Here is a 25,301-nt window from a genome sequence, read left to right as displayed (position 1 = left end):
GAGATGAAGCGCTCCATGCACTGGTGTATTGCTTATATGCCACCGTGGCTGGGGCTGGGCCGGGGCCAGAGCAGGTAGCTCAGGGCACAATCCCATTTCTCATGTTGGTGGCACAGTCTCAACTGGCTGCACTGCTGCCCGCTCCTCCGAGTCGGCCTTGACAGGAAGCAGGAACTGGGGGCTGCAAGTGGGACCAGGACCCAGGGACGCCGATAGGGAATGCACTCGACCTAAGCAGCATCTGTTTTAAACATCTCTCTGATGTAAGGCGACCCTCATGCAAAACACAAGATCAGTAGTGCTTTCAGTACTGGTTTTGCTACATCTCATGGGTTTTGATGTTTTTATTTTATTTTATTTTTGCTGAATGCTTTATTCCATGTTTATTTTCATTTCTTTAAAAAAGTTGTTTTTTTAATTAATTTCTTTACTGACTCATAGGTCATGCAGCAGCATCATAGGCCATAAGCCACACAGTTTGCCTCAGAAGGCTTTTTATTTATTTTCATTTCTTCAGCAACACATTGATTATTCAGCAGCATGATATTTAACTTCATGTTGTTGTAAATTTTCTGTTTTTCTTTCTATTGTTGATTTTGTTTTATGGCTTTTCATATAAGATGTGAGAATACAATGCTGTATGCATCTCTACTTCCAAATCAAAGATGGACTCCCAATGAAACTGGTGAATAGATCTTGACAATCGGGTGCTGGACTCTGCCATTTTCTGTACTACAATGTCAGGACACATAAAGAGCAGGATGGTGAACTTATGACTGCTTATGAAGTACTACACCATTGTAATAATAAAGGGGAAATGCATGGCAATGAGATTTGAGAGAAGGTAAGGGAAATCCTAGAGCGTATGGAAATGTATCATAAAATAATAGTAAAAGAAATAAGCTTTTAAAATATGTATTTATTTTCATTGGAAAACAGATCTACAGAGGAGGAAAGAAGGAAATACAGAAAGATCTTCCCAGGCTCATTAGCAGGGAGCCATATTGGAAATGGGACAGCCGGGACCCAAACTGGCACCCATGTGGGATGTCAGCACTGCAGGAAATGACTGTACCCTCTGTGCCAAAATGCTCGTCCCCAAGACCCTTGAACCTGCAGACAGGTGAGTTGAGGAAAGCTCCTTTCTTTACACACTGCCCAGCCCCACATCTTGTTCTACAGCGACACAAAGTAGGCTAAGACACACACTGTTGGCAGCTAGAATGCAAACATGTAATGCATGGTCGCAGTGGTGACTAGTCTCAGCTTCTCAGGAGAAGGAAGGACGTGAGATGGTGGCTCACATAGACAGTGAAGAATTGCCCAAGACCAGTACAGTAAAAGAGCTTGAAGGTGTGAGAGACAGATTGACATGTCTGTTCCTGGGAAGATCTGGTCTGCTGTGAATGGAGTGCCGGCAGGTGCACTAAAAACTCAGTTTTAGAATCACAAAGGGAATTGACAAGTTGAGGCTTGGGAACAAAGCAGAGGGGGCCTTAGAGAGGAGAATGGACTGTACTTTGTCCAAGGTGGAAGAAACTGGGACAGAGTAAGAAACCGTACAGCTACTCTGAGTGGACAAGAGGCTTCAAAAGAGTTGCTTGGTACAGGAGAGAAGACCCAGGGGCCTCTGTGGTCAGGGGTAGGAGCCAGCAGCTAAGTGGGCAAGGGAACAAACAGAATGGAAATCAAATGCTAGGGCCCGCATGTTTTGTAGTAAACAAGGGATGCAGAGAAATCTTTTTGAGTTAGCAGTGAGGACCCAGCATGAAGAGTTGGCCATGTACAGCACTGTACGTGGTGGAACAGGTGGTACAGGTGGTAAAAAAATTAAATCAGGGAACTCATATGTAAACACAGTCAGCATCTAGCATGAGAGCAGCCACAGTAAGTGTTAGCTGTCATTGCCTGATTGTGATGTAACTCGTCTTGGAATTTTGTGATCTTAAAGAAAATGAACTCATTTGGGACAGCAAAGGTAGGCAGTTGGTGAGGAGCAGCTCACCCATTGGCCCAACAGGCACCAGGGAGGAGAGGGGAAGGATTGGAGCGACGGGGTCTGAGGTTCTAGCTCAGCTGGGAGTGTGGTAAAGCCCATTCAAAGGGGGTGAGGCATCTGAATGGAGCCTTGTCAGGTGAAATGCAAAGGGTCGTGGGGGAACCCAGTGTTCCTCATAAGCTGTGGCTGCAAAACATACCCTCACTCCATTCCTTTGACGGTAGGCTTAAAATGTTTATGTACTTGATTTTCATTCATTTGAAGGGCAGAGTGACAAAAACACATAGAGCTCTTGTATCCCCTGGCTCGCTCCCGTAATGCCCACTCTAGCCAGACCAGGCCAAAGCCAGGAACCTAGGTGGCCCACGTGGGTGGCAGGGGTCCTTGAGCCACCATGCCATTTTTGCCTTCCAGAGTGTACATTAGCAGGCAGTTGGATCAGAAATGAAGACAGGACTCAAACATCGGCTCTTGGCTTTGCAGTGCTGGCTTCCCCAAGCACTAGCTTAACTGGCTGTGTCTGTCTTTCCTCGTGGAAGGACCTCTGAGGCCCTGCAGAGACCTAGGTGCTGTGTTCAGGGAGAGACAACAAGGCCAGGCGAAGTGGAAGAAACTGAAGTTGGAAGTTCCCCGCCAGGTGTCACCACTCAGAAGGCAGACCTTCTTTCCTGTTTCCCTTTCATTTTTTCCTTATTTCTCAATGACTCTAACAACCCACTTCCCTGCTCTCTAGCTAACATTTGCTTACCTGCCTAGAACGAGGGTTTGCCATTCATACATGCTAGTGCTGATCTATGTATTGGTTGAACCTTGACTGAACCATTTAAAAAATATTTTCTTAAGTATTTAAAAACTGTACTGTATACACATTGAACCTGTAATTCCTAAGGGAGTATCCATTGTCATTTGCGCTGCCCTGAAAATTAATACACAAGCATATTCATTATGATGTGTGGGCCTGAACAACTAGAGATAGCGTAATTGTCAAAGGTGGGCAAAGAGTAAAACAGATATCAGATTTAGAAACAAACATAGGAAAAGATTGACCATGGTTAAGTCTGGATTTTTCTGTAAGTTATCTCTGGTCATTTCCTAGAGGACTAATTATTTTCTTCTTCCATTTTCCCCCATTATTCACAGTGTTCATTGTATTATATAATCAGTAAGAAGTTTTAAAAAGGAAGGTTTCCACACTGCCGTCTACCTCTGCTGACTATCATGTGTTCCTGTCTGATCTTCCCGTTCAGGGATCGCGAGCGCACCTGACAGCTTCGGAGTGTGAGGTGTGTCCTTGGGGACAGCCACACACTAGACCTTCCTATGTCCAACTCAGAAATCCTAGAGCTTACTCTAGAGTCCGTTAGAATAATCAGTCCTTTCAGAGAAGGAGTTCAGACCTAACCTCCTGGGGAAGAACTTAGCTGGGTCTGAGCAGAGTGAATGCTAGCAAATTCCTTACAAGATGGCTGTCTTGCCTATAAATCTGAAGAGCGAGATGTCTCCGTGGAGGCAGACAGACGTGAAGGAACAGCTGCTGTTTGACAAGAATGAGTGCTTTCTCCAGCAGCAGGATAAGACTGAAAGTGCACTGAGGTAAGGTAGGGTTGGGCTCCTGGGACCAGTATGTCTGGAGACTTCCTGGGGCCCCTGGGACAGAACCGATGAGGTTTTGATGGAGTGGAGGAACATTCCAGGGAGTATTGAATGCTTTCTCCTACCGCACACATGGGAGGCAGCAGGTGATAGCTGCAATGGTTGGGTTCTTGCCCCAACATGGGAGAGCCACATGAGTTCCCAGCTGCTGGCTTCTGCCCAACCCAACCTTGGCAAGTGAGCACATCTTGGAAGTGAGTCAACGGATGAAAGAACTCTGTCCATCTGTGTCCTTGTCTCATTGCCCCCTTAAAGAAGAGGGATGGAATGCGTCACAACAGCCTCTGATTGCTTTGTGTGGCTTGCAGTTCACTGAAGGAAACGATCCAAACGGACCAGTCCTTGGGCAGATCGGAGGAGAAGGACAACGAGTTCTCTGAAAATCCTCCAATGGACGCCCTTCCTGCGGGGAGCACGGAAACACGGGTAAGAGGAACCCTTGGATGGCCATGTGGGCGAAAAGAGGAGCTCCGCACCTCACATGTGGCAAAAGAGCTGTGGACTTCCTCCTCCCTCAGGCGGGGCTGCAGGGCCTGATCCAGGAAGGCAGGAAGGCTGGCCCTTCATTTGGTCTCTGTAGGAGAATACTCCTGCTCCCATCTCTGGCTCAGGTGTCCTAACTCCAGTCCTGTCCTCAGCCAGCTTTCTCTTCTCTGCTGTCTCTCAATTAGATGATTTAGTCCCTGGTGTTAGGACCCATCCGGGTAGTCCAAGATGCTCACTTCATTACATGCAGAGACTCCTTCCGGAAGGTCACATACACAGGGTCCTAGCACTGTGACACAGGCCCACCGGGCGGAGGCCTTGATCCCGCTAGACCCAGGGCAGGTCACAAAGTGTAAAAGGCTTGGAGGGGGAGGTTTCAATACCAACCTTTATTCAGCCCTAGACTGCCATGAGAATGGAAAGTAGCCAGGCACGTGAGGGCAGTTTGGGTGAGTTGGGTGAGGGTTTGATAGTCATGTTGACTTGGCCAGTAGTTTATACAGCATTCCCGGAAGAGACTGAGCTGTTCTCCTTCCTCCAAACTTCTCTCCTTCAGTTTAAAAATAGTTTTTCTGAAGCACAAAAATTCCAGATCAAACGTCTTCAGAGAACAGAAATATTTCTCAGGGCTATTTACTAAAGTGTTAGAAGAAAAATGATTGTTGGTGTTACAGGCTTAGAAAATAGCAGAAAGGACTAAAAATACCAGAAAAGGCTTTGAACGCTTTTCTTTTAAAGCAAAGAAAAAAGAAACAGAGATATAAACTTCCCAAGTCTTTGATTTGAATAAACATAAATGAAAAGAGAACTTAGGAGAACTCTACCATAAGCAGCCACATTCCTGCGTGCTGGTTTAAAAGTGGTTAGCATAGGTCACATTTGCTTTATCTTTCTGCTTATACGAAGATGAAATGACCCAAGACACTAAAAAGTAGGCCGGAGACTTTAGCCACTTCATCTCTGTTCCCTTCAGCAATCATTTCTAAGAACACTTTGTTCTGCATGTACAAAATACCAGAACAGCACATAGAAGATTAACAGTAATTTCTTTAAACAGCTTTATTTTGAGAGGGGCGAGAGAGATTTCTGTCTATCTCTCTGTCTCTCTGTCTCTCTGTCTCTTTGTCCCTCTCTCTCTTTAAGATTTATTTACTTGAAAGGCAGCATTAGAAGGGCAGACAGGAAGAGGGAAAGAGAGCTGCCATCCGCTGGTTCCCTGTCCAAATGTACTTACTGAGTGGGACTCTGCCAAAACCAAGTCAGGAGCCCAGAACTTGTTCCAGATGTCCCTTGTGAGTGCAGGGGCCCAAACATGTGCGCCGTCCTCTGCTGCTTTTCCCAGGCCATTGGGAGGCAGCTGGATCAGAAATGAAGTGGCTGAGAGACGAACTGGCAACTGTGTGGGATGTTGGCCTTGCAGCCATTTATCTCTTAGGCCACAGTGCCAGCCCCAGCAGTCAGTTCATGAAATGACCTAATGTCCTGAGTGCTCTTAGTAAGGTGAGTATCTCAGTTGTTCCCCAAGAGATCTTTCAGAACTGTGTTTTTCTAAAACCAGCATCCAAACAAGACATATTCAATACATTTAATTGATCTATTTCTCTAGCCTCCTAATAGAGTCTCACCACCTTTTTATCCCTCATAACATGGACCATTTTTTAGAACAGTCATAGAATTCAGAGTTCATGGTTGGGTGGGATTCTGTACCTCATGAGCACCAAACAGAGCCCTGCAGGTGGACACTGGGCCCAGTGTCCCTGCCCCAGCCTTTCGGGCCAGGACAGAAAAAGCATGCCTCATGGCAGCAGCTGGTGCCAGCCTCAGAGTGAGGTGCTTGCCTCCAGAGCAGGAGTTTGGCCAGGTGAGTGGAGTATCTCATCCATTCTGCTCTGCTTCCTCCGTTGTCCTTCTCAGGGCATGGCAGAGCTGAGGACTGAGCCTGAGCCTGAGCAGCCGCCACAGAGGGGACCGGATGAGCAGGAAGTAGACCTCGCCCCTGAGGACCCTCGCACATCCACATCTTTGCAGCTTTCGGAGAACATTCCAGAACTGTAAGCCTATACAGGTGCAAGAGGTGATGTTTTGAGGAGGGAAGGTGGAAACGTGGCAGAGAGTGAAGACTGTTAGCCTCAGCATTCTTACACGTGTTGAAACACAAAGCACACACGTGTGTGGGTAACGACCTACTCATTCCCGCAGGAAGGCAGCCTGGGGATGTGTCTGTGGATAGAGGCAGAGCAGTGAGACTCCCTTTGCAGACAGGTAGTGGCTGGAAGCGATAGGTGTCTCAGCATGCTCAGATAATCTTCCAGATGTAAAAATGATTATCATTATCACTAGAAGGATACTGCTAAGTCCTGTGACCCTTTCCCTGATGCAAAACAAAGTTGTGGGGCTCGGCGGCGTGGCCTAGTGGCTAAGGTCCTCGCCTTGATCCCATATGGCCGCTGGTTCTAATCCCGGCAGCTCCACTTCCTCTGTATCTCTCCTCCTCTCAGTATATCTGACTTTGTAATAAAAATAAAATAAATCTTAAAAAAAAAAAAACAAAATTGTGGAAAATGGAACTAAAAGTTGATTTTGGTGTGAAAAAACTTGAAATCCAGACATAATTGGTTCTATGTATGTATGCTATGAAAAACACTGCAGGAATTTCTGGAAATGTTTTGCATCAAATAAATATGTCTTTCAATTCCCTTTGACCATGAATCTTGGGAAATGCCCTCATTGTATCTTTCCTACCCTAATATCCTGAGGCAATATGTATCATTTATACCATGTGTAGGGGAAGTAAACCTATAACTCTCTCTCTTTTTCTTTTTAACTAAGTGTCGAGTAATGCTTTGTGGGCCTGGCACAATAGCCTAGTAGCTAAATCCTCATCTTGCATGTACTGGAATCCCATATGGACATTGGTTTGTGTCCTGCCTGCTCCACTTCCCATCTAGCTCCCTGCTTGTGGCCTGGGAAAGCAGAGGAGGGTGCTCCAAGGCCTTGAGACCCTGTACCCACTTGGGAGACCTGGGAGAAACACCTGGCTCCGAATCAGCACAGCACTGGCTGTTGCAGCCACATGGGGAGTGAACCATGGATGGAGGCTCTTTCTGTCTATCCTTCTGTCTGTAAATCTACCTTTCCAAGAAAAATAATCACAATACTTTGTTTCAGGTTTATTTTTATTTTATTTTTACAGAGGGAAGGATAGACAGAGAGAAACATCTTCTTTCCATTGGTTTGCCCCCCAGATAGCTGCACCAGACAGAGTGCCTCTGTGGGCTGCCGGTGCTTGCAGATGGAAGTTATCCGTTTGAGCCTTTGCATTGGCTCCAAGAATAATGCTTTAAAAGCCTATAAAAATGAATCTCAAGTGCCTAAGCTTCTTTTCTTGAGATCTGACTGCCCACTGACCCATCTTGTGTTGGGCACGAATGAGCAGACCACCATGGCATTCACTGGGTGAGGTGTCCCATGGTTCTTACCTTCAAATGATCACAGTGACACCTCTGCAGGAGCCGGGAGAACATGTTCCGGCAGCTGAACTACTGGAACGCAAAGATGAGCCTGCAAGTGAAAGAACTCGGAGCTGATCACGTTGACTGGATGGAGAAGATGAACAGTATCCTACAGATAACCAGCATCACAGAGAGCACTGTGAAGAGGTGACTGTTGATGTTGGGGGTGGTTGGAAGGTACTGGGATGTTTTGTGGCTTCCAGAACTTTGGGTAAGGGTAGGCACTTGGCACAGCAGTTTAAATGCTGTTTGGGATGCCCCCATCAAGTACCCTGCTTCTGAATCCAGCTGTTTGCTCGCATGCACCCTGGGAGGCAGCAAGGGTTGGCTCAAATGTTTGGGTCCGTAGTACTCACATGAGAGACATCGATTGTATTTCACGCTGTTGACTTCAACCAGGAATGAACCAGAAGATAGATCTCTCTCTCCCTGTCTCTCTCCTTCCTTTTCTTTCCGCCATTCAGATAAATTTAATTTTGTAAAGCCTAAATTCTTTTTTTTTTTTACTATGCTATCGCGCCTGGCCCTATTGCATTTATATTTAAAATTAATTTTATTTATTTTTTTAAAATTTATTTTATTGTATTGTTGTTGACAATATTTACATAGTTAATTACGGTTAAAAAAAGGTTCGGGGGTATAGGGAAGTGGGTAATACTATTATGTCCATATTGTTTCCATCATGTATCTGAGGTAAAGGGGGATATTGAGGGAGAAGCCCCACCCGGTTTCCTGCCCACCCCAAGTCCTGGATGTGGGGCATGCTCTGAGATATTTGCTCAAGTGGTTTTAATAGTTCTCCAGTTATGAATCGCTGCCAGTTTCACTCGATGAGGTCGTCCACTGATTGATATGGTCCATCATGAAGTCTCCGTTTGCCCCATATTTCGCTGCCAACAACATACCGCTGAGATGAATGATTGACCTGTTTTGTCTTCTGTCTTTTCTTGGTTAGAGTTCTGAGTCCAGCAGTTCTATTGGGGAGATCTCCAAAGAAACTTTGAGGTATTCCCAGACTAGATTCTTGTATGTTCTAGCAAGCACAGGGCCCGGTACAGTCCATCACCACGATCAGCTGGTGGTTTCAATTGCTGGGTTGGTTCTGTTTTCAGTCCCGAGTTGCACTGGAACCAATGGGTGTTGCAGTCCAGTCTGGTTCGGCCCTTACATCAACCAGTGGGAGCTGCAGCCTAGTCGGGGTGACCCACAAAAACCCCCACCAGGCCCGCCCCCTACCCTGGTTTGCCAGTATGTGTAGCAGTAGACCAGTCTGTCCCCCATCCCATTGGGCTCTTGTACTTGTCACTGGGTATTAAAGCTTAGTTCCATCTAACCAACTCTAGCATCCAGCCCTCACGGATGTTGTTGAGTGCCTCTCTGTCTAGCCACCCCAGCCCCCGTCCTAGTTTTCATGCCCTCCCGCGGGAGTAGTGACCCAAGAAGGGGGAACCCACTTTTTCCCTCCCAGGTCTCTCTTAGTCCCGGTTTATGCACTCTTTAGGTGGTTCTGTGGTTTGACTTGACAGAATTAGCCCCCAGTGCCAGCTGATGCTGCGGCTAAGCCCAAACATCCTTCACCCAATCTAATTTATGTTTGCACTCACAGGAATAATCAGCCCAGCCTGGCTTTTCCCTGATCTAGTCCACATGCAGCACACAGGTGTTGCAGCCTTGCTTAGTCTGGTCTGTCCCCATCCCAGCCCACGCTCTCCAGTGGGAGTAGCTGTCCGGCGAGGGGACCAGCCCCTTAATCCCCTTGCCAGCTCTGTCCCTCCCTTCCTGGATCTCACGTGTGCTGGTTGGGTGCTGCTGTCAAATCCAGTACAGGCAACCACGCCCTGGCATTCCATAATGTGTACTGGTTTTGTCGCGACCAAACCCGGCTCAACCCACACTCTGTTCTGGTGATCGGATTTGCCAGTGGATGACATGAACTGATTCAGCCTGGTCTGCCCCTGACCCATGCCAAATGTGTGCCAGTGGGAAAGTTTCCATGTCCTATTCTGGGCTGGTTCCTATCATGCTTCTTGCGCTAACCTGCAGGGACTGTGTCCTGCCAGAGGAGTTGCCCAGGCTCCTCCATCAGAACCCCTCCCAATGCCAGATTTTGCGCATACCAGGGGGTCCTTGTGCCAACCCTACTCAGTTCACCTCCTGTCCTAGCAGGAACAGTGTAAAGCCTAAATTCTGACTTAAAGATGTTTAAGGTCTTTGGAATAAAAAGCATGAAATTTTACTGACTAGAAATCAGTGTTGCAAAATCTCAAAGCTTAGATCAAAATCACCCACATCTTTATTCTCTCTCTCCTGTTGAAACTGCTTTCATAGTCCTCGAAGGAAAGTGCTCAGGTCCCTGGGATCCTTGAGGGTCATTCAGTGTTGTCCACAGGAGCCCATCATGATCTGGGGAAAAGTGTAAAGTGTATTTGCCAGTCTCTGAATATAAATGGAAATAAAAAAGGACAAAGTCTTTGGGATAAAGAGAATGGGCTCTGGGGTCTAAGGTGCCCTGATTTGAACTCCGACTTCTGTTCCTTGGCTAAATGCATTGGCATTTGTAAAAGCCTTGACTTCACTCTCTTGCAGACTAGTACAGCCACCACCTACCTCTTTGGCTTATGGTGGTGATTCCCTAAAACTCCACATTTGTTAATTACACAGGCCTGAACAATTCAGAAACAGATGCTATTCTTAGGAACAGCTCAGGCCATCTGCTCTTCCCTGCCATGTTCCAGAACTTTCCTCCCAGAAGGCTACCCTTTTGGCTGTCCTCTCTGCAGTGCATGGAACATTGCCTTTCTGTTTTCTCCAACCCTCTCCCCAGCATTTACGTCCTGGCTGCTCTCTCCCATGTGGGCCTCTTTCCCTTCCAAAGCATCAGTGATGTTCTTTGTAAAGGGATTCTGTGAGCTAATTCATTCAGACCATACGTATTAGAATTCAGTTTTTAAAATCAAATATAATTGATATACATATGAGCCCCAGTTCAGTTTCCAGCTAGTCCACTTCTGATGCACCTCGCTGGCTTAGAAGGCAGAGGAAGAAGGCTCAAGTGCTTGGATGAGAGCTGGATGGAGTTCCAGGCTCCTGGTGTCAACCTAGTGTAGCCAGTGAAGCTGTGGGGCATTCTCACCCACAGAGATCCACCTGCCCCTTTGCATAGGGTCCTCAGGCCAGACCACCAGTGACCACTGAGCTGCTCTGCCCCTCTCATTTTGCTTTTTCCAAATCTTCAAACACTGTGGTGACTCAGCAGCCAGTCTTTCTTTGACCGGGAACAATGTGTCAGACTCATCCTCGTTATGGTGTCTGCAGTTTTCCTTTTTTTTGGAGGATAGTGTCCTGTTTCATCATCATTCTACTTTTTCATTTTTTCACCAGACGTAGAGCATTCTGACTTTACGAAGAAAGATGCCGTAAACATCCTTGAATGGGTTGTTTGTAATGAACAAATATTTTTCTTTTCCTTGGATGAACAACTATGAACTGAGAACTCTGAGCTGTGTGGTAACTGTGTTGATAAGAATCTGCCAGATGATTTCAGAGTGGCTGTGCCCTTTGACCTTCTTGCTGGCAGGTGTGGGAGACTTTGTTTCTGAATGCTTACCAGCACCGCTGCTGCTCCTCCTCCCAGCCCCTTCCCCTCCCTTCCTCCTCCTCTTTAACTGTAGGCCTTCTAATAGGTGTGTGATGATACCTCGCTGTGCTTTCTGCTTTGTGTGTAGCTACTAATGAGCATCTTTCCTGTGCCTGTTTGTGGTCTGTGTATCTCCTTGGGTGAAATGCCTGTTTACATATTTTGCCCATTTACAAAATTGGGTGGCTGGTTTATTTATTGTTGAGTTTTGCAAATTCCTCTATAATCTTGATTTAAAAAAAAAACTGGTTATTTCTCATGTGGTTTGCAAGTATTTCTCTGAGCTTGTGGCTTTTCTTTAATATTGTTGGAAAGGCGATGTTCTTAATTTTCATAATTCCTCATGTATCACTCTTTTTCCTAACAGATCACAATTTGTTGTTGTTGTTGTTGCTTTTTAAGATTTATTTATTTTGGGCCCGGCGGCGTGGCCTAGCGGCTAAAGTCCTTGCCTTGAAAGCCCCGGGATCCCATATGGGCGCCGGTTCTAATCCCGGCAGCTCCACTTCCCATCCAGCTCCCTGCTTGTGGCCTGGGAAAGCAGTTGAGGACGGCACAAGCTTTGGGACCCTGCACCCGTGTGGGAGACCTGGAAGAGGTTCCAGGTTCCCGGCTTCGGATTGGCGCGCATCGGCCCGTTGCGGCTCACTTGGGGAGTGAATCATCGGACGGAGGATCTTCCTCTCTGTCTCTCCTCCTCTGTGTATTTCTGGCTGTAGTAAGATGAATAAATCTTAAAAAAATAAAAAGATTTATTTATTTTATCAGAAAGTCAGATCTACAGAGAGAAGGAGATGCAGAGAAAAAGACCTTCTACCTGCTGGCTTACTCCCCAAGTGGCCTCAATGGCCAGAGCTGAGCCAATCTGAAACTAGGAACCAGGAGCTTCTTCCAGGTCTCCCACATGGGTGGAGGGTCCCAAGGCTTTTGGGCTGTCCATGACTGCTTTTCCAGGCCACAAATAGGGATCTGGATGGAAAGCAGAGCATCTGGGACATGGCCTGGTGCCCATATGGGATCCAGGCACGTGCAAGGTGAGGATTTAGCCATAGACTATCATGCCAGGCCTGGACCCAGGCACCTTAACCACTGGCCTAAATTCTTGCCACAGATTTGCTATGCCTTTACAATAATGTGTTTTCACGAATTTTGCATAGATGGAATTATGTCAGATGCCCTTTTTCAGACTTTTTCATTTTTTTTTTACCTAGCATTATTTCCTTGAGGTACATCCAAATTTCTGCATGGCTCGGTCGCTCCCGGCTTATCCTTGCTGAGTAATATTCCACAGCCTGGACATTTGCTAGAAGAAAAATGTATAACTTCTTGTTTGGGGGCTATTGTGAATAAAGCTGCTTTGAATACATATCCCTTCATTATTATGTGACAAAAGGCTTTGCGTCTCTGAGATAATTGCACAACAGTGAAGCTGATGTGTCATATGGAGGCTCCATTTTTAGTTCTGACAAAGAACTGCCAAATGATTTTCCAGAGTGACTGTCACGTGCTGCGTTCCCATAGCCAACGTGTAAGAGACACCATTTCTTCACTCCCGTTGGCACATGTATTGTCAGTTTTCATTTTGCCCAGTCTTTGGCTGCACAAATATACTTAATTTAGATGACATTCAATTATCATTTTTTTCCCTCTTACAGATTGTGTATATGGTGGCAAGTTTTAGGGCTCCTCATAGTCCTAGGTTTCAGGCACTTTCGTATTTTTTAGCACTCATTTCATAATATTTTAACTTTTTTTTTTTAAGTCAGAGAAGGAGGAGGAGACAGAGAAAGGAGTGAGAGATCTTTCCACTGATGGATTCCCTAAATGCCTGCAATAGCTGGGTCTGGGCCAGGCCGAAGCCAGGAGCCAGGGACTCCAGCCAAGTCTCCCACAGGGGTGCCAGGAATCCATGTGCTTGAGCCGTCATTTGCTGCCTCCCAGGGTGTGCATTAGCAGCAAGCTGGAAATGGAACCGGAGATGCTAGGACTCAAATAAGGTACTCTGATATCAGATGCAGGTAGAAAACTGCCTTGACCCGTGTGACTCATGCCTACCAGCAAATTCCCATTTTAATTATTTTAATGTTCAGCTTCTGTGTCCAGTTAGGCTTCATGTTGTATGTCTTTAATATTAGAAGGTTACATAGTGTGCTTTTTTACTTTCTTTTTTTTGATACTATTTTATTTTAATCATCTTTACATAGTTGATTAGGGTGCAAAGGATCAAGGGCTACAGAAAAGTGGATAAGACCATTGTTTCCACGTTCTCTTTTTTCCTTCCTGTATGTGGGGGAAGGGAGTAGATAAGGGGAGATGCCACACCCACCCTCCCAACCATCCCAGGCTGCCCAATGTGGGGCATGCTTCGAGGGCACTGCTCAAGTGGTTTTGATAGCTCAACAGTTCTGAATTGCTACTAATCTCACCATTCTAAGCATGATGAAATCTCTCCACAATCCACTGGTTGACATACTCCATCTTAGAGTCTCCATTTGCCCAGATTTTCACTGCCAACACTTGGCTGAGGTGGTTGATCAATTTGTTCTGTCCTCTGTCGTGGTACCAGGGGTCCTCTGCAGGTTCCAATGTACTGCCGTATCCTCCATGTGCACCTGGATAAGCTTTTTTAATTTCTTGACTTTTACCTAAAACTTCTCATCCCAGTAGGCTTAGCTGTTCTTTTTCTGTAGGAACAGCATCTGATTTTGTTACAACAAACTTATTTATTTGAAAGGCAGGACTTGAGGGAGCGAAGGAGAGAAGTGGAGAGCCAGCATTCATCTCATTCATCTGCCGGTTCACTTCCCAAATGGCCTCAAAAGTGAGGTTGGGACCAGGCTCAGTGCAGGGACCAGGAGCCATGGACCTTACCTGAGTCTCCCACTAAGGCCCAAGCCATTGGACCATCACCTGTCACGTTCACAAGCTGTTAGCAGGAAGTTGGCTCAGAAGCAGAGCAGCCGGGCTCAGACTGGCACTCCCATATGGGTTGTGAGTATCACCAGTGGTGGTAGCTTAACCGGCTGTGCCATAACACCACCCTCAGCGTTTGATCTATGGAAGATCAAAATCAAATGTATCTCCTCTTCTTGGTGCTTTCTCTTTGTAAAAGATTCGTATTTATTTTCATTGTATTTGAAAGGTAGACATGTATATCCGTACACTCATACACATAAGGAGAGACAAGGTAACTGCCATCCACTGGCTCCCTCAACAGCCAGGACTGCGCCAGGTTAGAAGACTGGAGCCTGAAACGCAGTTCAGGGCTCCCATGTGGGTGTCAGGGACCCCAGCGTAGCAGCTGTCCCCTGCTGCCTCTCAGCATGCACATTAGCAGGAGCTAGGACTTGAACCCAAGCCGTCAGATCTGGAATACAGCAGCTTAACTGCTGCCCCCAACCCCTTGCCCTGGGTGGCTTTCCTTAATCTGCAGAACTTAGTCCAACCCTTGACCTGTTTGCAGTTTATTAAAGGAGGTGAAGTTCCTGGAGGGTCAGACTGAGAAGATGGAGGACCAGGACTTTGACCCCGACCAGGGGGCTAACATCGAGGTGAGCCAGAGGCTGCGGGAGGGCAGTCGGCGAGTCGTGGGGGGTGGGGGTACAGATTTGTGCCACTTGGGAGGCAGTCACAGCAAGCAAGGCCCAGCGGGAGCTCTCTCACAATTGGTCACGATCATGCGGCCATTTCATCTCCCGGCACCCACCGTTAATCATCTGTGATAACACAAAAGGCCTAGATGTTCCTAGTTTTCCTAGAAACTTGGTACCACAAACATGACAAGTTTTTCATCTTGAAAAGTTGTTTTCTTAATCTTTGTGTCTCTGCACCTCACAGTGCAGAGAGAACATCCAGAGAGTAAGCGCTCGGCGTGGATTGAATCCTTAGAATGCAGGAGGTCTGCCAGGCTTGTCTCCAGCTCCTTCGGGGAGAGCTCTCGTGCTGGCTCCCATGTCTGCCCGCACTTCTGCTGCCATTTCAACTGTTGGCATTTCCTGGAATCTCTTTTCAGAGGAAAATTTATTCAGAAGACACTAGCAGATGGTTTAATTTTCCTTTTTTTTTTTTTTTTTTTTTTTTTTTTTGATAGACATGTAGAGTGTCTGAGCTCAAAGAGAGTGGTTGCCGACATTTGGACAGGATCCGGCTCCAGATCTTGCTGTAAATCCCAGAGTGAAAGGCTTCCTGGAACAAAGAGGATGATGACAGGCCAGTCCTCAGCAACAAAGGGGGCACCTCGGGGGAGGTCCCTGGGATGGGGGTGTGAGAGGCTGGTTGTAAAGGCTGGGCTGGGCCCAGCCAGGCTGCCTGCCTCCTGACTCCCCGCGTGCTGTTTCCTCTGCACTCCCTCCCTGTGCAGGTACCATCCTGCGATGTCACCAGAGGCTGAGCCTGTGAGGTTGTGGGCCACAGGTGACCCCGTTTCTTCACAGCTGGCCTGCCTTCAGTGTTGGGAGTGGTGAAAAGCCACCTAGTACAGGGATCAACTTTGGGGTGAATTGGACTTCAGACTCCTGCTGATTTTTTTTTTAAACTCTATTATATGGCCTTTGACAGTGAGTCAACAATACCAGAAAAACATCTCTTTCTAGTTATTCTTTTCATTGAAATTGGCAGTCTTTGCCTCAACCCAAACCTAGGAGTTTGAATTAAAAGGATTTTGAAAGTAGTAAAGGGAGAAAAGTATCTATTTTGATGTGGGAAGATAATATTTTTTTAGACCTTATACATTTTAAAAGTCATCTGTAGCATAGCACAAATTTATCAGCCCAGAGACAGTTTACTTTGAAGCAAGATTGGATCACACATTTTGAGGTCAGTACCATCTTGTGCCAGTTGAAAAGAGGTTATTTATTTATGTGTTTATTTTTACTATCCTGAGGCTTTGGGAATTACAAGCTATGCATGAGGGAAGAAGTAAAGGCCCAAACAATATCTGCTTTAGAAAATGTGCTTCCAGGTCAGCTGTACACAGTCCAGGTTGGGGTGGGTGGACCAGGCTGGGCCGGGCGGGGAGCCTGAGGTCAAAGGGTGGGGCATCCCAGCAAGCCTCCCATGAGATGGGGGCACAGCCTCTGTACCTGCATGCTGGAACTCTGCACTGGAAACCCGTGGTCATGAGCAAACAAAAACTGGAGCGAACCTAAAAGCCAGCAACAGTCCACATGGCACCCTTGGGTGAGGGGCTGAACTGCAGCTCGTGCACAGAGTGCTGCTGGACCTCAGAGGGAACAAACCTCTGACTCAGCCAGCCACATGGACGAATCTCAAACGCACGCGCTAAGTGAAAAGAAGCCTGACCCGGCTCCCTGGGGCTCTGTGCCTCCAGCTGTACACCAGAAGAAGACTTCCCAAGTCTGGGGTGGCGGCATTGCCAGGCTGGAGAAGACTGAAGCTTCAGAACTCAACACAAAGCTGGCGCCAGAGTGCATGGTTGAGTTCCCAGTACATAGTGATAAAGACTCTCCTGAAAAAACAACAAAAGCAGGCAGAAGGCGGTTGAAACAGCCTGTAGACAGGACTTTGGGTGATGCTGAGCCCCTAGTGGAGCTTGGGGGTTCACAGAGAAGACTGCGAAGTCTTCTACAATCTCCCTGTGGATATGTAGGTGTATTCTCAGCTTTGACTGGTCTTGGACAGGTACCATATAAAGTTGTACTGGTTCAGTACACCGAGACACTGATACAATGTGAGTCAACTCTTTCTAAATAAGGAAGCCACACAATTTGGGGGTTATAGATGAATCAGCTTGATAGAATAATGGGTGTAGAGTCTGTGCTCCCCAATTCACCCATAAGCCAGTTGAAGATACAGTGCACTGTGGCCAGCCGGCACAGTATTGACAATGGCCATTGATGCTGACCAATTTGCTGTTGGTTTTGGAGATCAGCATCCAGAAAAATAAGAGCAGAAACCAGTTTCTAGGCAAACTTCACGTGTTTGCCTCCCCTAAAAATCATTTCTTTTAACACATCATTCATTTTTACTCTCCTTCGTATTACAGGCAAAGATCACTGAAATTAGAAAACAGTTGGAAGAAATGGATAAGAAATTTGCCCAGGTAATGATAAAATGGGTAAGGAGGAAATACGGTTCTTTAAGAACCTCAGGTTTGAAGGCTGTCGGAGAGTGCAGGATGCCCTCAGAAGGGTAGACATGGGAGAGAAGTTGCCAGTTAGTCTTCCCATTCATTGTCAGAAAAGTGAGAATCAGGATGACGTGATGAAGTGACGTGTCCATGTGTCCCAGTAAAAGGAACCAGTCTTGTCCTTCAAAACCTTCAGAAAGGCATTTGGCGAGAAGTGGAGACCCTGTTTGGGATTCCCGAATCACACATCAAGTTACCTGTAGACAGCCTGGGGTCCTGGCTCCAGCCTCTGACTTTAGCTTCTGGCTAACAGACTGAAGCCACCTGTAGCCCAACCTGACCAACTATAGGAGATGGGGAAAAAGCAGACCATTTTTTGGTGGGCAGTTACTTTTGCTAAGCCAGAGAGCTTGGATGTTCAATTAGTAGGACAAGTTTTGTTTATAAGTTACAATTTTTAAAATATGTATTTATTTTTAGCCGCTAGGCCACACCGCCGGGCCCATAATATGTATTTATTTTTATTGGAAAGGCAGATTTACCGAGAAAAGGAGAAACAGAAAGATCTTCCCTCTCCTGATTCACTCCCCAATTGGCCTCAATGAGTTGTGCCCATCTGAAGCCAGGAGCTTCTTCTAGGCCACCCCTGTGAGTGCAGGGTCCCAAGGCTTTGGGCCATCCTCAACTGCTTTCCCAGGCCACAAGCAGAGAATGGATGGGAAGTGGGGCTGCCAGGATTAGAACTGGTGCCCGTATGGGATCCCAGCAGATGCTAGGCAAGGATTTAGGCACTACACTACCATGCCAGGCCCTGAATTATAAAGTTTTAAATATTTAGAGGAAATACGTTTTTGTTTTCTCAGAGCCTGCTGTGTTTCTCCAGTTTATGTCTTAATAGGAGTTTTTAAAGGAGTGAATAAAGAGAAAGATGATTTACAGTGAGCTATTTTGTAAATGTGTGAAAGTACTTCAAAAAATTCATGGCTAAATAGAGTGAAAACATCAGTTCATTTTGGTGAAAAAATTGGTATCTATTCTTAGTTTTTCTTAACACATTTTCTCTCATACACATGGATTTCAGAAATTTCTCAGCAAGAGAACTTGTGAATTTCCCTTTTCTAAGAGGTTTTGGTACCGTGCTCCCGCACACCCACAGCAGTGAAAGCCGTCCTGCTCGCCTTGCAGCTCTCTCTCTTGCGATGGGCTGTTGTGGCTGTGTTCTGGCTGTGCTCTCACAGAAGGGCAGTGCTGAGTGACTGTAAGTCTCAGCAGGACCAGCTTCTGAGTGGTGTCAGAAAGGAGTGTGGCTTGGTTGTATCAACCAGAAGCTCACGGTTGCCATCACACCCTGCGCTGTGACTGTCTTTTCAGGGAGACGCTTGCCATGAAGCTCATGACTTAAAAGAGAAACTCACTGGGGGAATAGAGGTAAGAGTGCCCAGTTACACAACCTCAAACGATGATAAAACCAGATGATTTCTGTCTAGATACAGGGCTGATGCTTTCCCTGACATCTGAAGGTGTGCCACATGCCAGCCTGCTTCTCCGCTCGCTGCGGCCAGCCAGGGACCTCAGGAGTCCACTCACCTCAGCCAACTGTCTCCTTTGCTTTCCTGCCTCCACCCAGCTCTCACCCTCCTTGACTATGCCTTACGCATTCTTGCAGCTGCCGCCCACGTGTCATTTGTTCTAGATCTCTCCTAACCATGCCTTGGGGGGGGGCAGGGAAAGGGGCACCATTTCTGAATTCCTCCCCACATTCACAGACGTTGCCCTGTATATGATTGGGTGAATGAGAGCGACCATCAGCCTGTCACCTGCTAAGAGCTGCCAGCTCCTCCAGCTGTCCACAGTAGATGTGTCCCTCACTGGACCTCAGTGCACTCTGTTCCACCACCTTGTTCTCTTTGGAGTGTATCTTACTCTGGAATAGCTAATGTATAAGGATGCTTCAAAACACTGGTGACGCCAAACGAGAAGGAAAAGATGACTTCCTGCAAACATTTTCTAAGTCCTTTCCTAATATGCCACTTTCGTAAGTTTTAGCCCCTTTAATGCACCCAGACCAACTCATCCTTTCATTTCATGCTGTGAACCCTCTGAAGTTTCTCTCTGTGTCTGTGCACATGTTTGCCTGTCCCCAACTCCTATGCAGGCACTGGTCATAGATCTCAGTTTCCTTTTCTGGTTTTTGTGACCGTGGTGTCCTGGAAGTCACTGAGTAGATAGATTCATATAGGTAATTCAGGGACAGCGTCTCTCCCCATGAGGATGCCCCAGTCATTAAAGGTTGCGCTGGGTTTGGGTCCATTGCTTTGGTGCAATATGGTGTGAACATGCCAGTCTCCCACGAAGGGTGGGAGACCAAAGAGATGCCTTCCCAAGATTGGGGCATGATCCGTCCCTTGGATGCTGAGGTGGTCCAGGAGGATGCGCTCTCGTCTTGGCTACAGGAAGCCTGGGAGACATTCTGAGTCTTTTTTATAAAGCAAGATAGTTGGTTGCCCTTTTTTCTCAGAACTTCTGTAAGGACATGACCCTGCTCAACAGTAGGCTGGGGATGTACCACCAGCTCCAGGAGGAGAAAACGGACTCGGAGAGCTCGGGAGAAATGACTGTAGAAGAAAGCGAGCCCCAGGTCCCAGAGGCTCTGCCTGCTGCCGCGGTGCGGTCCACTCCTCCGCCAGTCACAGCATGGTGAGTCGGGAGCGGGGCGTGGGCTAAGGTAAGATGGGAAAGATACGATACACAGATAATACACAGATATTGTTCTTATTGCTCTGGGGGAGTAGCTTTGTGTTCTATCTCTCATCCATGTAATTCTTAAACCCTGGGATCTAAAAGGGCGCATAGCTGCAAGGCCAGTGTGAGAAGGGTCTGCTGGCAGAGCGGCTCTCTCCATGGTATTGGATATACACATGAGGCAAACTCTGAATCCCAGAGGCCGTAGCATCATGCCCACCCCCTGGGAGTGCCTTCCTCCAGGGGCACACTTCTGCCTCTTTCTTTCCAGTCACCAGCCTGGGTTAGAGTTCTCAGCTCCTCCTTGCCAAGCCTTTTTTGAGGCTGGGAATCAGCTGCTTTTTGTTGTTGTGTTAAAAGTGCGTGCACCCCACGTCTTGCACACGATTGTTTTTCCTCCTGACTCTGCATTGGGCAAGAATCTTATTTTCGTCTCGTTGCGGGAAATGTTCAGTGGATAAATAAGTGAGGCAAAACGGTGGGGTGAAAGCTTCAGGAACCTTTATGTTCCATACAATTAGAGGTGGAAGGACTATTACAATCAAACTGTTTTCTCCAGAATTATACAAATTGAGATTAAAGAGTTATTTCTAAAAGCTACAGAGAAAGAGGAGAGAGATAGAAAGATCTTCACCTGCTGGTCCACTCCCTAAAGGGACACAGTTGCTAGAGCTGGGATAGATTGAAGCCAGGAGCTTCTTTCAGGTCTCTCATGCAGGTGCAGGGTCCCAAGGACTGGAAGACCCTCCGCTGCTTCCCAGGCACATTAGCAGGAACCTAGATCCAAAGTGGTACAGCTGGGACTCTAACTGGTACCCGTACGAGACACCAGATGGCAGATTAACCTGTTATACATACAACACCGGCCCCTAGATGGAGGATTTAAGAAAAAGTTTTGCAAGTTAAAGTTATGGAAAGAATGGGGGAGAGAGAGAGAGATCCTGTTTGTTGATCACTCCCGATTGTCCATAACAGCTGGGCTGAGTTAAACTGAAGCCAGGAGCCTGGAACTCCTCTGGATCCCAGCTTGCTAATACACACCCTGGCAGGCAGCAGGCTATTTTTTTTTCATGTGTTTGTTTTTAAAATTTATTTATTTTTATTTGAAAGGCAAGGTTACAAAAAGAAGAGAGAGAGAGGTCTCCTCTCTGCTGATTCACTCTCCAGATATCCACAGTGGCTGGAGCCTGGGTCGTTCTGAAGCCAGGAGCTTCTTCCAGGTCTCTCACATGGTGCAGGTTCGCAAGCACTTAAGCCCGTCCTCTACTGCTTTTCCAACCCATCCACAAGGAGCTGGATCAAAAGGGGCAGCCAGGACTCCACCAACTCCCATTTGGGCTGCCAGCCTTGCAGGCAGAGGATTAACCTGACCCTCCATGCAGCAGCCCCTGGGGCAGCAGTTTTGACTTAAGTGGTTGGGTCCCCTGCCAAGTAGCAGGAGAATGGAAGTGAGTTCCTGGTTCTGTCTGACCCAGTCCTGGCTATTGTGGGCATTTAGGGAGTGAGCCAGTGGACGGGAGCTTGCTGTCTGCCTCTGCCTTTATTTCTAGTTCTCTGGTTTTCAATAAATAAAAAAATAAAAACATTTAGAAAACGTTCCACATCTGTGCTCTGGTTTGAGTCCTGGCTGCTCCACTTCCAGTTCAGCTCCCTGATGATGCGCCTCGGAAGGCAACTGAAGATGGCCCAAGTGGTTGAGCCCTTCCCATTCATGTGTGAGACCAGAGTGGAATTCTTTCAACCCAGCCTAGCCCTCGCTGGCTGTTGCCCATGTTAGGGAGTTAGTCGGCAGATGGAATGTCATTCTGCCTGTGAAATAAATAAATATATCTTTTTGTTTTTAAAGATTTATTTTTATTGAAAGTCAGATATACAGAAAGGAGAGACAGAGAAAGATCTTCTTTCCGATGATTCACTCCCCAAGTGGCTACAACCACCAGAGCTGAGCCAATCCAAAGCCAGGAGCCAGTAGCTTCCGAGTCTTCCATACGGGTGCAGGGTCCCAATTTGGGCTGTCCTCGATTGCTTTTCCAGGCCACAAGCAGGGAGCTGGATGGGAAATGGGGCTGGCAGGATACAAACTGGCACCAAGATGGGATCCTGGCGCATGTAAGGCAAGGGCTTTAGCTGCTAGGCTACTGTACCGGGCCCTAAATAAATAAATCTTTACAATAAAATTTTAAAACCCCACAATGAACCATAATCAGATTCTACTATATGTACATTAATATGGTTATCATAATATAAAAGAAAGTTAACCCTGGCAGTGGTGAGTATTGGACAGTATCTGGAGCAGGGGTGGCACTCAAAGCAGATACTTTGGGAGACTGTTCGTTCTTACCCCATCACCCAGCAGTCTTTCCCCTGGGTTTGTACCCAAAGGGATTGAAGACACAGAGCTCACAACATCCTGTATGGCGTAATAGCCAGGGAGGACTAGCCAGATGAATGGCCACTGATAGTGGCTGAATGAGGTATGCTACATCCTTGTGATAAACAGGTATTCAACTGCAAAACAAGAGTGAGTTACTGACCCCTGTGCAGTAGTCTTAGCCAGCGGTCCACTAAGTGGGAGAAGCCAGCCAGCAGACCACAGAGCATGTGAGTCTGTGTCAGAGATGCTCAAAACGAGAAAAGTCATGGGAAGCAGGTGGATGGATGTCTGGCCTGTGGGTGGTGGGGAACGGGAAGAGAGCGGCTGCTTGTGGAAACCGTGTTCCACGTTGGATGGTGATGTCTTAGGCTTGCACAAGCAGGGATGCTTGGACCTCGTGTGACTAAGCTGCAGGCCAATGAGTTATGTACTTTAAAGGGCGAATGTTAGGGTCTGTGGACTCCTATCTCAAAAGTCAACCCGAATGAGGCAGCTGTCCTGCTGTGCTGGCACTACGGTGCCGGTGCCGTGCAGCTGAGCCGGCATCTGCCGCTCCTGTCAGCGTGTCCTAACTGAGGCTCTGAGCTCCAGCCCAGCCTACTTGGGCACTAACATTTCAAAGAACCTCACACATCGGTGTTTGCACCTTTTAGCTTCACAAAGTGACCTCCTCATCATGCTATGCCCTGATCTTTCATGTCCTTTTACAGGCAACCCCTGTGTACCAACCGCAGTGATATACGAGTTTGGGAAAAGATTCAAGATTTTATGCATAACAAGATTTGAAAACTAATAAGTATCCGAAACTTAAAAGCATAGTTTTATCCTTTATAAAGGACAAGCTGAAACTATTAACGACACTGATTTGGGGTTCTGTGTATGTGATATTGTGATTTTTGGGGGCAGTTCTGAGTATGTGATTTGGTGATTTTATTGTATAATTCTAGTTTAGCAGCTGTGCAAGGTTTTCTAAAAACCCAGTTTGTACCTTTAAAAACTGTAGTAATTTGAAAGGCTCAGAGACAGAGTTCTATCATCTGCCGGGTCGGTACTCACGTGCCTGTGGCATCTGGGACAGGGCCACATTGAAGCCAGGAGCCTGGAACTCACCAGGATACAGAAATCCAAGTACTTCTGCCACCACCTGCCGCCCCCCCAGTGTGTGCATTCTGGGAGCCTGGAACTGGAGCAAAACTGGGAGTCAAACCCTGTCTGAACCTTTAAAACCAATGTTGTACATCATTTATTTGCTTAATAATAGGTATTTTGATTTTTTAACACTAAATCAATTTATTTATAAATTTAAAAAATCAATGGCTTTGAAGTATCACTAGATGTTTTTCTGGGACCAACATAGTACACTAAGCATCTGCCTGTGATGTGGACATCCCGTGTGGTCCCTGTTTGTATCCAACTGCTCCATTTCTGGTCTAGCTCCCTGCTTATGACCTGGGAAGGCAGCATTAGAGGATGGCTTGGATCCTTGTGCCCCTGCACTCACATGGGAGACCCAGAAGAAACTCCTGGATCCTGGCCTCAAATTGACCCAGCTCCAATTGTTGCGGCTACTTGGGAAGTGACCCAGAGAGTGGAAGATATCTCTCTCTCTCTCTCTCTCTCTCTCTCTCCTTTTCTCAACAACTCTGTATTTTAAATAAAAAAATGAAAGAAATCTTTATTTTAAAAGATATTTTCCCAGTCCGGCTTCCGGCTGGTATGCAGCTTCAGTGCACAGTGAGGGAGTGCACTGGCAGATGCGTGGTCTCTGTCACTTGCTTTTCAATTACATGGGGTAGTGGAGAGGGAACAATATTGGCTCTTGAATGTGCATATGAAGGAAAAGCAATCCTGTATGTGATAGGGGATGACTGGTTGAGATCACACGCCACCAGCCTGGCTCACGCCTGGAGATCCCAGGGAGGTCACAGGAGAGATCCGCCCACCTGTCACCCTGCTCTGCGTTTTGGCTTCTGAAGTGTGTGGTGGGTGGTAATCATCTCCAGCTAGTTGGATTATCTGCAGCATTTCTTTGCATCTTCTGGTTTTTCTGGATTTTCCAGTTTTGCTCCCTAATCACAGATGCATTTATAATTAGAGAGCAACAGTAAAGCAAGAATTTATGTGAGGTTTTTTTTCTTTTTAATACATCCCAAATGAAGTCCAGAAGGAGTGCTCAAGGATTTGGAAAACATGGTATTGCCTTAGAGAGGAACGCCTGGTGCCAGGCAGAAGCTGGTGACAGAGAGCAGTTGATTCCATTTATCACATTATATTTTGTGTCCAAAAGAAAATGAAATGCTTGCACCTGTATTTGCCCTCAAAGAGGCATGATACACCTCGTGCGCCATGAAGCTAGAGAGTAGAATGAGCTGCCAGAAGGGAGGAAGAGCATTTCAAACCTTGCTTCATGGTTATCATATCTTAGAACCCCAGGGCCGGCCCTGGCGGTGGCCAGGATGCGTTCAAGAGCTAAAAGACTGTGGATCAACCCGGGTGGAGAAGGCAGGAATGCCATCCCCGGGTTTCCCTGACACCCAGGCTTTCTCCCCTGCAGGAAGTGGGCGCTGCAGATTTTCATCATGTTCTATGTCTTCGCCTTCACTGGGATTTTGTGTTACATACTGCTTTTTGACGCTACGTTTATCTTCGAGAGAGTGCTCCCTATGGTGCTGGGGCGACACACGTTATGGGAGCTGCGGGAAGTCATCACACCCTTCTTGAACCTGGAGGTGGAAGACCTGTTACCCTCCTGAGAAGAGACGAAGCAGCTGCTCCCCCCACCGACCTTCTCAATAAAATCCTGCCTGCTT

The 25,301-nt window shown here is 46.9% G+C and overlaps 1 protein-coding gene across 6 annotated transcripts; it reads left to right on the top strand.

Annotated features, from left to right (window-relative positions):
• Positions 1–986: 986 nt before the first annotated feature.
• On the top strand, positions 987–25,301 carry SMCO2 (single-pass membrane protein with coiled-coil domains 2). Of its 6 annotated transcripts, none has more exons than XM_058655938.1 (9): positions 987–1,123; positions 3,961–4,078; positions 6,053–6,189; positions 7,648–7,797; positions 14,751–14,838; positions 17,292–17,348; positions 18,747–18,803; positions 19,873–20,072; positions 25,046–25,300. In XM_058655938.1, exons 1-9 carry the CDS (start codon positions 1,011–1,013, stop codon positions 25,242–25,244), a joined length of 1,119 nt encoding a protein of 372 aa, XP_058511921.1. In that variant the 5' UTR covers positions 987–1,010; the 3' UTR covers positions 25,245–25,300. The 6 variants fall into 6 exon arrangements, with proteins under 6 accessions (XP_058511921.1, XP_058511923.1, XP_058511925.1 ...); XM_058655940.1 differs by having other exon boundaries at positions 992–1,123; positions 19,894–20,072; positions 25,046–25,298; XM_058655942.1 differs by lacking the exon at positions 987–1,123 and adding an exon at positions 1,930–1,978 and having other exon boundaries at positions 25,046–25,298.

This window comes from Ochotona princeps, chromosome 27, assembly GCF_030435755.1.
Source record: "Ochotona princeps isolate mOchPri1 chromosome 27, mOchPri1.hap1, whole genome shotgun sequence".
Lineage (NCBI taxonomy): Eukaryota > Metazoa > Chordata > Mammalia > Lagomorpha > Ochotonidae > Ochotona > Ochotona princeps.
The sequence above is the reverse complement of the archived record's forward strand: the minus strand, read 5'-3'. Positions and strand labels throughout refer to the sequence as shown.